Consider the following 17110-nt stretch of genomic DNA (forward strand, 5'->3'; position numbering starts at 1 on the left):
AAATATCTTAGAAAAAGTGTTGTGATAATCAAATACAAAATAAAAAATGGAACTCCTTATGAGAGCTTTAAGACAATTCAGCTAGAGACAGCCTTCGAGCCTCAGCGTCAGGGCTGCAGTAAGTTTAACTGCAGTGCTTGTTTATTGTCTCACATATCAGTTATCTTCAGTAAACTTTTGCAGTGTGTTTTAATGTTTCAGAACTATTTAAAAATGCACATAAAAATAGGTCCCTAAATCAAAGCCATTGCTCTCAGGGCTGGAGGTTTTAAATGATTTGTCATAATATACATTTATAATTCACGCACCATGCAATTTCTTAATCTTTTACATATAATACAAGAGCATTAATAGTGTTTTGATTGATGTAGTAATGCCAGTGTCCATTAGGGGAAAAGCATGGCTTGAGTAAGTGTCGTAATCAAAGTAAAAATATTTTTGAGAGAGTTGACAATAACGTGTGATCTCTACATGGTATTTTAGACAGTTTAGTTATGGTATGGAGTTGGTTAATTATGTCCAATGAAGCGCGGCAGACAGATTTCACATCTTTGTTAAAAAGTGACACTGTACAATAGCTTCCATGGCAACAAGTTAAAACCACAGGGAGAACCCCTCTCCGACTCCACCCCACCCCTCCCACATATATTACAGAAGTTAATTCCAAACAGGATGGTAAATCTTGAGAAGAATAAAAAGACGGAAAGATCACGCTTTAAAGAGGAAACTAAAAGACAAAAGTGATCAAGGGCAGGTTTTAAATCATTGTACAAAAAGAACAAACAGCAACCCACCACAACCAAACACGTATTCTTGAAAAATCCATTGGAAATTGATTTCTTTTTACAGGTTGCACAGTTTATTTTTGAAATACCGGGTGAGATACTCCAGTATGCCAAGGGACAAGGGGGAATGGCAATAAAGATGGAAGAAAGGACTTCACTCTTCCTCTGTGCAGCCGAGTACTTCTGCACGCAAAGTGATCCTGCCGTACCATGACCAGGGAAGGATCCGGATGAGTCGAGCGTAGATGGGTGGATCTATCACATTCTTTCGGTGTGTGTCGTTGTCAAAGTTCCCTTGGAATACCTTTAAAGACAGCAGCATGGAGGAATTATTCATTTTGAAACCAGAAACTATAGACACGTTTGTGTGCTTGACACCAAGAAATACATTGTGAAAACTGAATTTCAATGGTGATGCAATATTTGAAGGCTTGTAAGACCATAAACATGGTCATCAAATGCTTTAGAAGTCAACATGTTGTGGAGAAATATCTTCAGTGAATTACCACAGAAACCAAATCTAATGCACTTTTACTGAGAGGCAGGTGCAGAACGTTCGTGGTGCATTTCTTGCCTGATTTTTCCAGACTGTTGCCTTCAAGGTCTCATGCATGAACAGGTACTGAATGAAGTTGAGCCAGTCAGAGCTTCAATCCAAACACTGCCAATAACAAAACTTTCTCTAAATTCAGTCCTATTCGTGGTTATTTTCTTTCATCCACCACACATGTGAGCACATCAACAGTTTCCCCCAAGGGGAAAATTGTGTGCGCCACAGCTGGAAGTCCCACCTCCACAATTAGTGACAGACATCTACTGTTGTTTCTCCTGCTTACTAAGTGGTGTCATTAACATGCACCTTATGCTTGTTGGTCTTTTTTCCTTCGTTTTTGTCGTACATTTTCTTTTTTTTTTAAACCTGGCGTTTGATAAAAGGATTTGGTGGTTGCCAGAAATGTTGCTATAAAGGGAAAGTCGTGTTTCTCCAGTATTGGCTCTTTACAACTCATAACATATTGTGCTACAGACTGATATGCATCCTGGATCAACCCACCACTCTGATTATGTAGCCACTGGCATATCCTTCACCGAAGTGCGAAAAAAAAACAGTGGTATCTAATTTAGGCTTAACAGTCAAGTCGTTAAGAGGGAGATTTCAGCGTCTGCACCACTCTTACACCAATTCGATGACATTTAAAAGCCTTTAGATTAGCCTTAAGAAAACTGTTCAAGGGATAACTAGATACAAGATACAAATAAGCTAATTGTCTTACTGGGACGTGCGCTCAATTTTTGATTATACGAAGCTTTGTGTTGGTGTTTGCTTAATAGACAGTGAAATGAAGTATATTAGAAAGAAATGCACCTACAGGGACTGCTTCATTGAAGGATATGATCATTTCAATTAAACAGACATGATTATGCCTGCGTAATTGGGATGTAATGGGACTCACTTTGGAGTGGAAAGGAAAATCAGTGGGCCAAATCCAAGCAGGTGCTGGACACAAAGGATCACCTTTTCAGAGGTAAGCTTCAACTAATTATCTTTCACATAATCATACAGTAGAAGGTTTGCATTTAAACAGTTTAAAAGGAGGTTTCACTACAACAAGTGCTAAACACTCACATGAAGGATTTGGGAGAAATTGTTTAGAGTTTGTAGAATATTCATACGCCATATTTCCTAAAATTAAAGATCAGACAGGATTTGAATATTTCAGTTTGAAGCACCTCTGTGCTTGACGGAGAATGGTACAAGCGTTTAGTTTTTGCCATATTTTAACTAAAAAAAGATGTTGGGTGAAGTGCTACTTTAAATACACCACCAACTGGAAAAAATCAATTGGATAAACCTCCTGAGTAATTACAAATATAAATTGAGAAGAGGAATTGGTGAGACAATAAGGATACAGTATTGCTCAGATTCTATAGAAGCTGTAGCATGAAACATGCTTTACAGACACTGTAATAGATTCTTTTATGGACCATTTATTTATCCAGTAGCAGCTGGACTTGATGATACATGGCCTGATTAATATGCAATAATGTGACAAGATATCAAACCTCTGCTTCCTCTTCCTAGCACGTGTTTCCATTAATATGACCACTTTCGCTTAATTCTTTATTCTGTCATTTTCTGTGCTTTTGTGAGTTACTCTTACTGTAGACCTTAAGCTTTAATCATGTGACAGGTGTACGATTTCATTACACAAACAGCTGCAGGCCACCTTTTCATCCTACATTCTTTGTCATCATTTTCCTCCTACAGTGAAACCCATTCTCTCTCCTGCTTTTCATCTATATTAAGTTTATTCAGACAAGGTTTGCATCTGCAGACAAGCAAACAACATTACCTCACATGGCAATCTGCCCTCTTTCACTATATGTCCTCTGCTCCTTTCTGTGAACTTAAAATCCACATTATAGAACTTAAAATGCTTCATTTCCAACACTGTTTCTGCTTTTCAAATTACATTCTGCATGTTGCAAATTTGATGAAACAGGCTCCAGATGTATTGAAATAATGATAAAAACTCAAACCCTACAGTAATAAAAAGAAACCACAACAAGCAATGAGTATACTGTGAAAAAAACACATAAAACAACATTTATAGACATGAATCTGTCTGAATGGGGCCATGTTGCACTTTCTATTGAGCTGGCATACAGGCTGACAGAAGCATGGGCGTTTTAATAGAGCTGGATACTCTGTTACAGGGTCTGCTACCAGCTTCTGTTGTTCTTTTCACTTTTCATTGTATTTCAGAACTGCAACATTTGACACCGGGAAGAGAGAAATGTGTCATTTCCAAGAGTGTTGCCAGAACTGCAACGTGACAACCAGGGCACATGACAGCACAATATAAAAAGGAAGGACAGGAAGACCATGAGAGCAGCAGCTGATTGAAATATGACAAGAATCTCTCCTAGACTGTCTGGGGACCTGCACAGGGACCGTGGCAGTGTCTCTAAAATAAACTGTCTGGAACAGGATGTGTGAAGAATCACAACAATGAGACAAATGCTGTTTTGGAAGACAAAACAGAAAAGGGATGAGCAGATTAAGGTATCCTCAACATATTGGTTAACATAAATAGGTGTGTAGTATAATTCAGCGAACAGAAAGAAAGTGAGCACAAAACCCTGTATGTCATTTTGATTCACTACACTGAACAATTACACATATTTCAACCAGAGCCAAGCTCTATAAAGGGCACATTTTAAACAGTGGTTGCTGCCATATCAGCAATGGTTGCCAGCTTCACAAGTATGCCATATATGTTTATAATCAAGAGTAATTAAAAACTTGTAAATGCTATGTTTATTTATTTGTAAATGGCTAAACACAATGCCTTGATGGATCCCCCCCTTCAGTTTCATCAGAATTGGACCAGTTGTGCAGCAGGTTGAAATATGTAATTTCTTCTCCTGATCGTGGGTGTGGGGTGTGTTGCAGGAAGCCACAGCTGCTTCTGAACTCTTTTTGTGGATCAAAGTCTACAACACTGTTATTTGTTGTAACTGAAAATGTTCTAAACAGATGTATTAGCAAGCAATCAGTTATGATAACTGAATTATTAAAAGCTAGTTTTAGAAAAGCACTGAAGCACTCCTGCTTTAGTTTTGTCCTGTAACACTTTAGTAACTATACTGCTGGAGTTGGTTCAAAACCAAAGGCTAACTCCCAACCTTTGGGAGTATGTATGTAATGCAATGCTGCTGGGTTTCATTTTAATTCCATAGTTTAAGTTGGATTCTTTGCCAAAGTTCTCCAGCACTTCTAGTCCAAAACAACAAAAATCCAAGCCAGTAGACATATACACAACCTAGGGATTTTCACATCTGTTAGTCAAATATGTGGAGGTGGTTGAGAGTAAGCCTCACTTCATCGCCTCAAAGCATAATTATTTTATCCAGAGACATGGGTCTACAGGACATTTCTGTGTGTGTGTGTCTTCACACTGACCCAGTGGCAAAAACTCTGCTCCCAACTATTGATTTTCCAGGCTGCTAGAGTCATGGGTAGACATCACTAAGGCAGGCCTCCAGTGCCCCCCATGCTCCATTATTTAAACCTGCTGCACAGGTCAAGGGAGCAGGACACTCAAATCTCTTTGCTCTCTGCCCTCACGATACCGTAGGCGGCCAAAATGATACCAGGGAAACTCGGCCACGTCTTCATTGAGAGGTCAAGAGGAGCCTTTCAGCCGAGAGGAGGCGGTTACTGAACTGTACCTGAAATGCATAACTTATTTAAAGAGGACGGAGATATGTATTCTAGTTATGTATTTTTCTAATCCTGAGGTACATGAAACGTCGCAGCCAACATTTTACATGACTGCAAAAGAAGACTGAATATAAGTGGGGGATCTTAACATGATTGTATTCACAGCTATGTAACATTCTTTACCCTCTGACCTGGAGGGAACTGAGGGCTCTAATGGCTAATTAACCCTGTGTCCCCCGAGTGAAACTCTATCAAACATAAATCAATTACTTTTGTGCTTGACTGCCCCCATGAACTGACTTTGTAAATATTGACATCCAGGAAAGGGCAGTGATGCCGGACTGGTCAGTGTAGTGACCTCGGTGTGTGCATGTGGGAATGCAGCCGAGCCGATATGTATAATTACGAAGTGTATTACAGTTTAATTATGTTCAAACAATGGACTACGTTGTTACTTGTCTCAGTCACAAGTGCGGTACACGGGTATTTGGGATTTATGTGTGAAGAAAAGGCAAACAAGGTTCTCTATGGATTTTGTAGAGGGATACTGTGGTGTGTGTGCTCCACTGTGTGACAACATCTGTATTCTGACAGAGCCTCCTCTCTCAATCTAGATCTAACTGCCTGCAGCCTCTGCCACACAGGAGCTGGAGGGGGGAGCTGAGAAGAATACTTACAAGCCTCTACCACTGTGCCCGAACCAGACACCTAAACATACACATTACACACACACACACACTCACACTCACACGTTCTCAGTATATCCCTGCCAAGTCAAGCATTGTGGTGTGGCAGGAGGAGCCTCAGGAGTCCAACAGCCAAATGTGTCCTCTAGCATTAATAGCTGCTTCAGCTGTCTGAAGGGGGAAAACACCTTGAAGAATCATACATCTGAGCAGCCCCTTGGCTCCGTCTAGGGACAAACTGATTGACATTCTCAGAAGCCTTGCTTAACACGCCTGCCCTCTAATACAGAGCACACTCACTCAGATTGACTGCCTATCCCTGACTTATAAAGCAAAAACAACACAGATGCAATAGATGGTTATATAAATGGCTTGTATCTAATTTAATGATATTTTGAGCTTGACGAAAGTGCTGCTCCCCACTGAGTTATCTCTGAAAATGAGATTTAGAAATAAAACATAACAGGGTCCTGAGAAGCCACCAGCGCTTTTCTCTCCTTCCCTTTGTGATCTCAGCTGATGCTTCCCGGGCCTTCGAAAGTCATCCAGTACTCAGTATTGAGATTGCTCGAGTGAAAATCATGCTGAGCATGCAGTGGCCCGTATCCAAAGATAATCGTGGGTGTTTAAATTATAAACTCCTCAAGCAAGGAATGTGAACTGCAGAGATTGAAAATGATCTGCGGACATTGGCTGCTGCACTGGCTCCAAAACAAGGATACGGGCATGAATTGACATCAGCCTATTGAGGGGTGTTATTTGACTTAACAAGGTGTTGTCATATTTCAGCTCTAGGTCTACCACATTGAGCAAAAAACAAAATAAAAAGCCTTTCTTTAAGAAAATCTAATTTTGAAACGGCAGCTGGAGTTACCCCACAACCTTTACAAACTGCTCAAAATCAGTTTTTATGAGAAAGCCCAACATCACAGCTAATGCGTTTATGTGCACAGACTGCAATGCACGGACTGCAGTTGAACCATGAAATCAAGTATGACGGCAAATTAAAGACTAAAGGATTTCAAGCCATTTGAGGACTATCCACAAATGCTTTCATATTGTGTTATTATTTTTAAATGTGTGAAATAAATGTGCATGCCTAAATGAATGAGTGCAAATGTGTATTGAAGATTGAATATAGCGCAATCAAAATCTATTCATCTTCAATTATGAATCAAATACAAAATATGGGTCTCAGGGCACTCCGATGTGATTAATCCGGTGCAAACTTTTACACTTGTTCACAAAATAAAATGCACAACTACAACTCTTTCAATTACGTGGAACAAAACGTACACATAAAACAGTTTTATGAACTATTTTATACATGTTCACTGTTATTTATATATATTAATGAAAATGTCTTCCATGAATAAATATTAAACTGTAGTATTTTTATATGATCTTAAAAACTTTCGAGAGAAAGAAGAAGATTTGCATTACACTGCAGATTTAAAGAGATTATACAGTATTTAATAGTGTTGATATATCGTGATCTCGTAATACTGTGAATTACTTTTAAAGCACCTCTACAGTATTTGCTTTGCGCCAAACGCATGTATGAATTCTATTAGAGCTCTTGATTTACCATAGTCAACACTTTAGCAGTCCATGAATAAGCAGAAGAGGTTTGGCTTATCGTTCAATAACAAAACAGAGAAAAGTAAACACTGCCTCTCTTGCCACCGTGTATCTGAAAGACAAGGGGCTTCAGCTGTGGCTGTAACACTGCCTGCAGCCCTCCTGATATCAGCAGAGAGGCTGCTGCAGTCCTGCTCTGTCTCTGTAGTCGTGGGCGATTGGAATGGACATGTACTCTGTTGAAGGGCCGTAAACAAGATTTTCAGCATAGCGCTGGTCAGGCCAAGTTGACAGCACAGTCTTATCTGATCCCAAACCAGAGAGAGGCAGGAGGACAGACCAGGCAGGTTCAGTTTGAGCCACAGATAAGAAAATGCTAAAGGGAAGTGGAAAAAAGAGAAACCGACAGGTCCTGAAAAGGAAATGTTCACGCTTAATATTAAAAAACGTTTGCAGCTCTGTGTTTTTGTGTTTTCCTTATCCATTATTTCTGTTCGTTCTCTCTACCCAGAATGCCCCTTTTCCTCATGATGTGATATATAATTCAAAACCTTCAGTACTCACAGTTCTCACGGGCAGGCATTTATGATTCTACAGTATTTTTCAATACGATTACTATGTGCACATGAGAACATATATGTGTTTAATCTGATTAACCAATTTGTCAGTTAACGTTGGTAGAAATGACCTAATACTGTGCGATTTTTGTTTGATGGTGTTCATTATGGGCTGTGAAAGCTTCTTACCTTGTCCTTCCCCTGTTTCTCATCTTGATATATTTTCCACCGCTCTCCATCGTTACTGTATGCCAGTTTGTATGAGCCGACAAACTGGACATGGCCAAAGTCTTTAGCTCCCTGGGTAATTATACCTGTGACCTTGGTCGCCACAAGCAGGTCCACCTGAGAGAGGAAAGAAACACAGAGAGAGAGATAGTAGAATGGTAACTTTCTCAAGAAACCTAGCATGTAAAAAAAGTGTCAGAGATGCACAATCTAGTCAGCATCTTTTTTTCGTTTGATGTCATCAGAGGATTTACTGTACGTAGACAATGGGCGCAAAAAGTCAGTTTCAATTATTCACAGAATATTGAACAACAAGGCTAAGTCCACAACCTCGCCTCAGCAAAACAGAAATCACACGCCGCAGCAGCTTCGGAGATACAGGCTGCTCCATTTGGGTTAATTTTTAATAGGTTCTCATTTGTTGCAATGGATGGATGCTAGGCAGTAAACACACAAACTGTTACTCATATGGAAATTGTACGATTCAATTATACTTTATTATTTGGTAATATACATACCACTGTCGGGCTGAGATTCAAAAAGATGAACCCAAAAAGAACGAAGTAGTATTATGGCTCCATCGCATTTACCTGGCCCACTTTGCTTCAGCAAAATATACTGCAATAATGTCAGACACAGGTCAAGTCCGCCATGTTAATGATGTCAAATGAATAATATATTTTAACAATTTAACTTTAAGAGGAAGGTGTGTAGAAGTGCAGATATACAGCTCGTATTGGGATGGAACATAAATAAGTATAAACATGTCACTCCCATTGAGCTTTCATAAGCATAAAGCAGCAGGTGTTCTGTTACAAGTTCAATTCCACATAATGGAAACAGTGCAGAAATACTTATTATGTCTATGAAACACATTAAGCCAAACGGTTGGTGTTGTTTTGTATACAACATAAAACTAAACTACTTCTAAATATCAAAAATAATATGACAAATTAAGGGTGTAAAATTCCCATAACCTCCCATGTGATTCACTTTCTTTAAAAGAGCATGTTTGTTTTTTTATGAATGTAAAAAGATGTGAATAATTGATAGCACTGCCTTCTGCATTTTCATCCCTTAAATGCTAATAGCCTAAATGTCACTGTAAAACTGTCTCACGCATCACATACATCTAAGCGGCACTGATTCATAGTCAATACAGGATGAAAAACAGTGTGCCACTTGGCATTTTGCTGTCACATGGGAAGATAGTGGCAACATTTAGAAGCAGAGAGAGAGCCAGAGAGAGAAACATAGACGTATGCAGATTTATTTCTTCTGCTGAATGTACACATACAACATTGAGGCAGCCATACATCACAATAATTGGCCTGGTAATAGGTCAACATATACTGTGTCACATGGCTCTGACAAAACAAAAAAGGATCTTTGTAGATTAAACAAATAAGCAAAGAAACTGAATGCATGATTTATGCCTGTTTCCTTCTACCTCCCGGTCCCAGACCCATTGCAGAACACCACTATGCATGTCATCGCAAGACGTAAGCTGCGCCAAACCACACTGCACCTTTATTGCCTGCAATGTTAGAGTTTCTCCTTTCTCCCAGCTACTTTAAGATTGAGGACTGCTCCCTGGGTATTAGATGGGTGTTTTTAAGTGCAGACCCGCTGCTCTGTACATAATTAGACCTGGGTCCTGACACACATGTAGACAAAGCCATGCCTTAGCAAGTACAAGGCAAACTCTTGGCTTTCTAAAAGGCATCCAAATGGATAAACTCCCAGTTCTCCATTTGTGTGATGTTAAGCTAATGAAAGTAGGACAGCAGGCATTGAAGTTTGCGTGCAGACATCATTTTACTCTTAACAATGCTGTGGTTAGGTATGCAATTATGCAGATGCTGCAGAGTACATAGCATGCTTCATTTGTTGTGAATACAATATTCATGAAGTTTCTCCTAGCAGCCTCTGCATCTGTTTTTTTTTTTGGTTTGTAGAGTAATGTTCATTTCTGCCTCTCAATGCAGCTGCGGCAGCAGAATGGAATATTTTCCTGTGATGTATACGAATACTTTTAAAACAACAGTTCTGTTATAACAACAATAATGTCACAGCAACCCACTGGATAAAGCGGGGCAGAAAAAAAAACAGTGGCAGGGGCTGCCTGGTTGATTTAGAGGGGCATGACACCTTGCATTGTGAGGCTTTGATTATACTCCAGTTGCAGAATGTTGAGGTAATCTCGTTCTACTCAAGCAGTCAAGTCTGCCACCAAAACAAAGGCAGGCTTGAAGGGGAACCTTTAATTGCTGTCACAGGTAGCGGTCAAAAAATACAACCGCCCCTAGCAACGGCAGCTCTCAACACTTTGATGGCCGAAACTGAATTAGGGGGCGAGATAAGCTTGTTAAAGCAAGGCCTCTCCTGCAGCCCCCACCTTCTGTTTTTTCTTCCATCACACTCTCAACCCCATTCCCTCCTCCACAAGCTGTTAACCCAGACAAACTAGGACTGTGTGAAGTCTTTGTAGCAGTCGCCGAACGCTCATGGCATACATGTTTCAGAGAAATAAACCATGAGAATCAATTTTAGGATTTTGCTTGCTGTGTCTGAGATTAAAAATAAGATTCATGTAGCTCAAACCTAAGCCTCCAGTTTTCCCAACAATACAGCTACACAGCTACAAAAAGTGAGAGAGCGTCATTTACATTAACTTGTTCACTTCTGCCAGACGAACACTCATCTCCTCTGCTCATTAAGAAGAGAGCTGGTGTGTAAATCTTGAGTCCCTATTTGAAGTGGCTTTGCCATTGCAGGATAAAGAGATTAATGCAGTGAGAGGAAGCGTCATAAGGAGCCGAACAAGGCCCAGCTTCCTTCTTTATGAATAAAGCACTTGCATATACATGGCATCCTGCTAACATTCCCCCTCCAGCTGTGCTAAAATAACTACTGTATATCTGCTGAAGACTCATCCAATCGTCAAAGCCTGTGGGACATTGAATATGTGTGTGTTTATACTTTCTGTATATTCTCCGAGGTCACAGTGCATAATTCTGAAGTGAATGTGCAGAACTCACAGAGAAATGAGGAGAACAGTGCTATGGCCCATCAAGGCCTCAACAGTGCAGCTATCATTAGAGTTTAAAGATGTGGAGAAAGCTTGAAAAACACCCCGTTTCATTGCTCTTGAAAAACCTGTAGCTAGCCATACGTAGAAACACCACATCATACTAAAACAGTGTGCAATGTAAACCTCATGTTGTTGCTTAACATGAAATAAATAATACAAAGATAAAACCCCTGTTGACATCAACATTTCTAAAAGAAAGTCTGCATCGGAAAAATGGAGGGACGGTCTTACGAAAGATGCAACATTTCTGGAGCTTGACCGATATTGAAAGTCAAGATATTCTGGTAATACTCAATGTGGTTCAACTGTACCAGTTCTAGCTCCCGATGACCAGGATGGTAAACTACTAATGTGGGACACTGAGTATGATATATACTACAGACAAGAATGCACATTTAATGTAGTCACTCTTCTATTTCTGAAATCTTCTTTTGCAACAGGTAAATCATCAACACAGTCACAGTGTATTCTTTGATGTCCAATCATACTGTGCAGTACAGAGTAAATAGACCAGACACCACATCCTAGTGAATGTTCACAGGTTATGTCTTTGGTTCACATGGAGGGAACGGTTAAATGGTGTGTTTTTGGTCAAAGAAGAAGTGTCCTGACTGAATCTGAGTGCCATTTGCATGAACTTTAACATGAGATGTCAGATATGCCTGCTATCTGAACATAGTTATACATACAACATGCCAAAAAAGGCCATTCTGTGCTGCTGCAAGCTATCTTCATAAAGGCCCCTTAACCTGAAAAGCAAAGCTAACATGGCTATAAAAGGAAGGATGAAGCTGAAGGTGGACAATTTTCAGACAAATGGCCGACTGAGTACAGCACATCTCTACTGAGTGCAAAGAAAAGCCTGTTTGTGTCATGAAACCTTTCTGAGTTTAAAAAATGTGCCATTCCTCACAGAGGTGAGCTAGCTGAGCCAGTTCATTGAGATGAACCAGGAGGCTGAGTGGCACTGAGCTTGAAAGGTTGTTATGTGACATGTATGACTTTTCCTGTGTAAAAGCACATCATTGTGCCAGACCCAGGGAAGTCAAAATGAACAGTACTGAAATAGGTTGTGGCATACTTACAGCCCTACTCAGCAATAACATCAGCCCAAACTAACTAGCCTGAGACTCATATTCATTATTTTGTTTATTTTGTTCATTACTGTAGAAAACAAACAGCCGGTAGCCCTTCATAGACTGAGCCTGTTGGACAAAGATGCTGTAATGACTTATTACAATCTAGAGTGCTGATTATAAATAGCTGCTGGTAAAAATGAATAAAAAGAGAAAAGTTTGCAAACAGCTTGCCGATCGACAAATTTAAATATTTTCAGAGGGTACACCTTTCCACTTTCAGGCAGGCAATAGGGAGCATGATGCATGTCCCACGAATGGATACAAAAATAGTCTTTATAATGATGAAACAAAACAACAACAGGTTAATTATATGGAATGAATAGATAGAATAGTTCTCACCACAACTCGTCACATACTGACGCTTTGTCAGGAGCTTTTGCCATCACATCTCACTGTGTAGCCACAACAGTAAGGTTTAAGAAAAAACATCAGGGTTTGGGTTCAAATTAGGTTAAATTAAGTTTTTAAAGTGAAAAAGAAGCTTAAAACATGTACAGGAAACAATCAGTTGTTTGTTAAGTGAAAGTTAAACTTAAACACAACACAGGTGGCCTAAGTGACACAAAAGCTGTAACACATTGTTGGATTCACACAAGTCTCTTGGTTGAAAGTCCTGCGTTTAAAAGACTCGTCCACCTGCCCTGTGAGAGTTTTTCCGTCTTTATGTTATCACACTCCCAGAGCATTTTCTCTGAGCGTCTAATAATAATGCTGATGGGTTTACATTGATTATTGTTAACTGAAAGTCCGGTGAGTGCCTTGTGCGTCAGTATCAGAAGTCGAGGGGCGTGACAAAGCGCCTGTATTTGACGCCTCGGGAAGAGAACGGGCTGGTCAATGCCTTGTTTGGAAATGTATAACTTAATTTCAGGGTAACTTGATAGATTGAATAACTGTCACTGTCACGATTATTGTAGTTGTCACCTCATCAGATTAAAGTCAGTTGCACACTGTGAAACAAATTGTAAGTCCTTTAAATTTCAGCATAGTGCAAACGCACCACACAAATAACACACACACACACACACACACACACACAGTGAATCTCCTTTCTGACACCTTTTGTGACCGGTGTTTCCACATGGGTTTGCGGGATGTCAGAAGGTATAAATGCCTGCTGAGGTCTCACACTGTGAAAGGCTGGTGAGCAGACAGTCTGGAGTGTGATTCAGGAGCACTGGGCATAGTAAAGGAAATGTCATAGAGATGAAGTCCCCTCATGGCTGCATCATATTGTCCAAGGCCAGTCAGTGTGGCACTAACCACATTCCTGCATGAACTTAAAACATTTTCCCTTTCCAAATTTGACTTATACACAATGTTTTTGAAAGTGCTAAATGTGGAATGTGGATCAAATGCACTCTGCTGAAAGAAACAAATGAGCTGTCTTGACACAGGGACAGATGTCTTTTTTACAGAGCAAGATGACTAGTTTTGGCAGGACATTAAGAGAGTCGGCTGGCTGGCTGGTTAAGGCACATCTTAAAGCCAACATGCTGGGGATATAAATACGGGAAAATCACCATGCAGTGACTCACACTGAATTGCAATATTGTAGCAAGAACACAAATTTGTAAGCCAAACAGTTTCACCATAGCAAAGACATCGCTATGCATTGAACATCCTCCCCCTCCTAACCTCCTCTTCACTCTAGTCTTCGCGCCAGCACACTTGCATGGAGCATTGCTACATGTAACTGAAATTAAATTCTTTGTTATTCTGTCAAAAAAGAAAAAAAAAAAAAAACATTGACATTTTCCCCATATTCACAGTATGTCTAATATGCTTGAACACATAATGAATGGTACCTGCATGTAGATAACCCCAGGCAATCTGCAAAGACCAGAATTCATTTCTTTTTCAAAAACACGGTGCTCGCAGTGCTGTCACACATTTTTAGCCATGATAGCGGCATGGCTCTAGGGATGCCACTGTCTGTCTGGTGGTCGCTCCATTGATCCACTGCTTTGGTCATGGACTTTAGAACAGATATCAATGGTGCCCAGAGGATGAATCCTTATTCTGGTGATTCTCTGGTTTTTTATCTACTGCCACCAGTATGTCATCATTTTCATTTATCCAGTTAAATATCTACCTGAATACCTATCGGATGGATTTCTTCTAGTGCCACCATGAGGTTGACACATGTGGTTTTGATGTGAAATTTGGTACAGATATGCTTGTCCCCCTTTAGAATGAATTTTAATAATGTTGGTCAAACATTTCAATTGCCAAATACCTTGGATTATGACCCAATATCTGCACAATTTATCAGTCTCAGCAAATGTTTGCATGCTAACACGCTAAACTAAGATGGTGAACATGGTGATCATTTCACGTTAGTATGTTGCTATGTAGTGTGTTGTCTTGTTTAACAGTAGAACATACAGACATACTGTATGTGAATGCCCTGTGAGATTCTTATTTTAAAAGAAATTTTTTTTTGGGGGGCTCAACAAATGCTGCCTCCCACTGAGGAACTGGTGATATAATTGGAAAGTTTCTCAGAGGTACAAGTATCGATGAGGCCGTGTCATGTGTCATTATAAATGCTAACATTTCATTAAAGTCTGTATAGAAAAGTAACCCTCTCCTGTAAAAGCTTGCAACAGCAACACGGTGCATCGTCAGTGTTTTGTTTTGTAGACATCTTGTTCTCCATCTATAATTTAACAAAATAACTTGAGTGCTTTAGAAAAAAACATAAAATTATTATTTAATTCCTATTCTTTTCCCCATAACAAAGGCAGCCTTCCATCAAAGCCAGTGCACCGGAGCACATTAAAGCACAAACATTACTACCCGAGGTTCTTATGGGCAACTCAGAGCACACAGTCATAAAACAGACGTAGCCTCAGTTCAGCATGTCAAGTTAAGTCTAAATGGCTGTAGGACCAATGAAGGGAATTGGCCATGGCAAGAGGAACAGGAAGGAAATCAACCATGGTGGTCTGGAGCTATATCATTTGGAGCTATAGCATTCACAAGGAGAACAGCATAAATAGAACCAGCGACTTGCATCCTGTGTCAGCATGAGTGAAGTGAGGGATCTATGTGCGTAAAAAATAGCCTTGACGCTGCACTAGCAAGGGACTTGGGGGATTTCACACTCTGTTTAATGTTCACTGTGACTACACATGTGATGGACACTTACTCACTGATAAAATCTAAAGTAGTCTGTCTCCCGGTGAGACTTTGTCTGAAATCAAATCTGTAATTCTTGCTGGAGGGGAAGAAAAAAAGATTCCTGTTGGAATATTAAGCAAGTGTAAAATGTGAAATGATTTAATGATCTGAAATATGGTGTTCCCATTCTCAAAATGAGGATACAGGTTTTTAATGGTCCTACAAAGAAGTGAGTTAAAAATAAAATCGTTTACGACTCTGGCTGCTGCACTTACAGCTCATCATTGCTCCTCTCTCCCCTTTCCTGCTTCTCACATGGTCTATAAAATATTCATATCGAATTCTCACACGTGTGCTCACATACACGCACACACAAAAGCATGATGTGCTTCACACGCAATGAATAGCTGAACCATGAAATTGCAAACAGATACAATTTATGGACATAGGTGGTCTTTGCAATATTATAATGACCCTAAAATGAATCAATGTCCAGTTTTCTACAGAGCCTTAGCTTAACTGTGGACTATTCTGAATTAATCATAATACTGAAGGATACTGCATGTAGTGCTGATGCGTAAGTGCAGGCCACACTCTCCTGGGCACATAACATAAAGATGTCTGATTCAAACATTGGATACCTTGCTTGTCAAGAGATGGCTTAGAGACACACTGAAACCACGAGATACACATGCAGAACACATTGGACCCAATCTCTGCTGCACTGATTTAAGTACAAGAGCCATCGCTTCTGACAATTCCTGCAGATCCCACGATTACAGCAGGCGCTGCTGCAGACTCATGAATCACTCATCCCAAGATAAAACAGATAAATGCTTCCTACGGTAGCTGAGAGGGAGTGAGAGGGGCAGAGGTAGAGAGAGGGAGATGAGGATCAGGATGTGGTGTTGGAGGATAAGATGGCTTCCTTGGGTAATGAAAACAAAAAGACTAACATTACACAGGTTCCAAGCAGACCTGTACATCAAGGCTATAGTTGGAGGGAGGGTACACTAAAAACCACCCAATTGAATCAGGGAAGCAGATAGCTTTACCATCCCTTCCGTAACTTAATTTGGAAGCTAATTAAATCAGCATACTAGCTGCAGGGAAATTGAATAAAATAGAGCCACATTGGACAGGATTAAAATGAGGCTCTGACGATAATGCCTTAATGAAATTTACATCATGCATGTTTTCAAATTAGTGTGGATTCTTTCTCAAATTCTCCTTGGATTCTTGGATAATGTTCTCAAGATGATTGAATTAGCAATAGCTGTTGGCAACATTTTTTTTGAACCTACTGTATTTATGTCTATTTAAATTTGAGAACATGTTAAATATGAAGGAGTCTCCAACTGGGTAGCCAGCAGTTACATATCCAGTATCAGATTGGTCCCATCCGACATGCTTCTCCGTAGAAGTTGGATAATGACCCACAACAAGCCCTTCTATGATGAATACAATTTGCCAAGTCTTATAATCATGCACTCACTATACAGAGTAGCTACACGGTGCAAACTTGATCATGCCTTTCTGAAACTGGGCTGGCACATCTGCCAAAGCAAATGCTGGCGGAGCATTTTACATCCGTCATCCTGGCTTCAGAGTCTCATATCAGTGTGCAGTGCCATAGCTCAGATTTTGTCACCAAATTGTGGAATCAAAGAAAACAAAGAAGATGCG

At 40.0% G+C, this 17110-nt stretch overlaps 1 protein-coding gene across 1 annotated transcript in view; it reads right to left on the reverse strand.

Annotated features, from left to right (window-relative positions):
* Window positions 1-851: 851 nt before the first annotated feature.
* Window positions 852-17110, reverse strand: part of edil3a (EGF-like repeats and discoidin I-like domains 3a) — a gene marked incomplete at its 5' end in the record, with an annotated part of 95424 nt that continues 79165 nt past the window's right edge. The window contains 2 exons of the mRNA XM_079161166.1: window positions 852-1089; window positions 8027-8182. Of these exons, the coding sequence (XP_079017292.1) occupies window positions 940-1089; window positions 8027-8182 (306 nt within the window). The 3' untranslated portion in view covers window positions 852-939. The remainder of the gene's footprint in view (window positions 1090-8026; window positions 8183-17110) is intronic.

This window comes from Pholis gunnellus (assembly GCF_910591455.1).
Source record: "Pholis gunnellus genome assembly, chromosome: 6".
Taxonomy (NCBI): domain Eukaryota; kingdom Metazoa; phylum Chordata; class Actinopteri; order Perciformes; family Pholidae; genus Pholis; species Pholis gunnellus.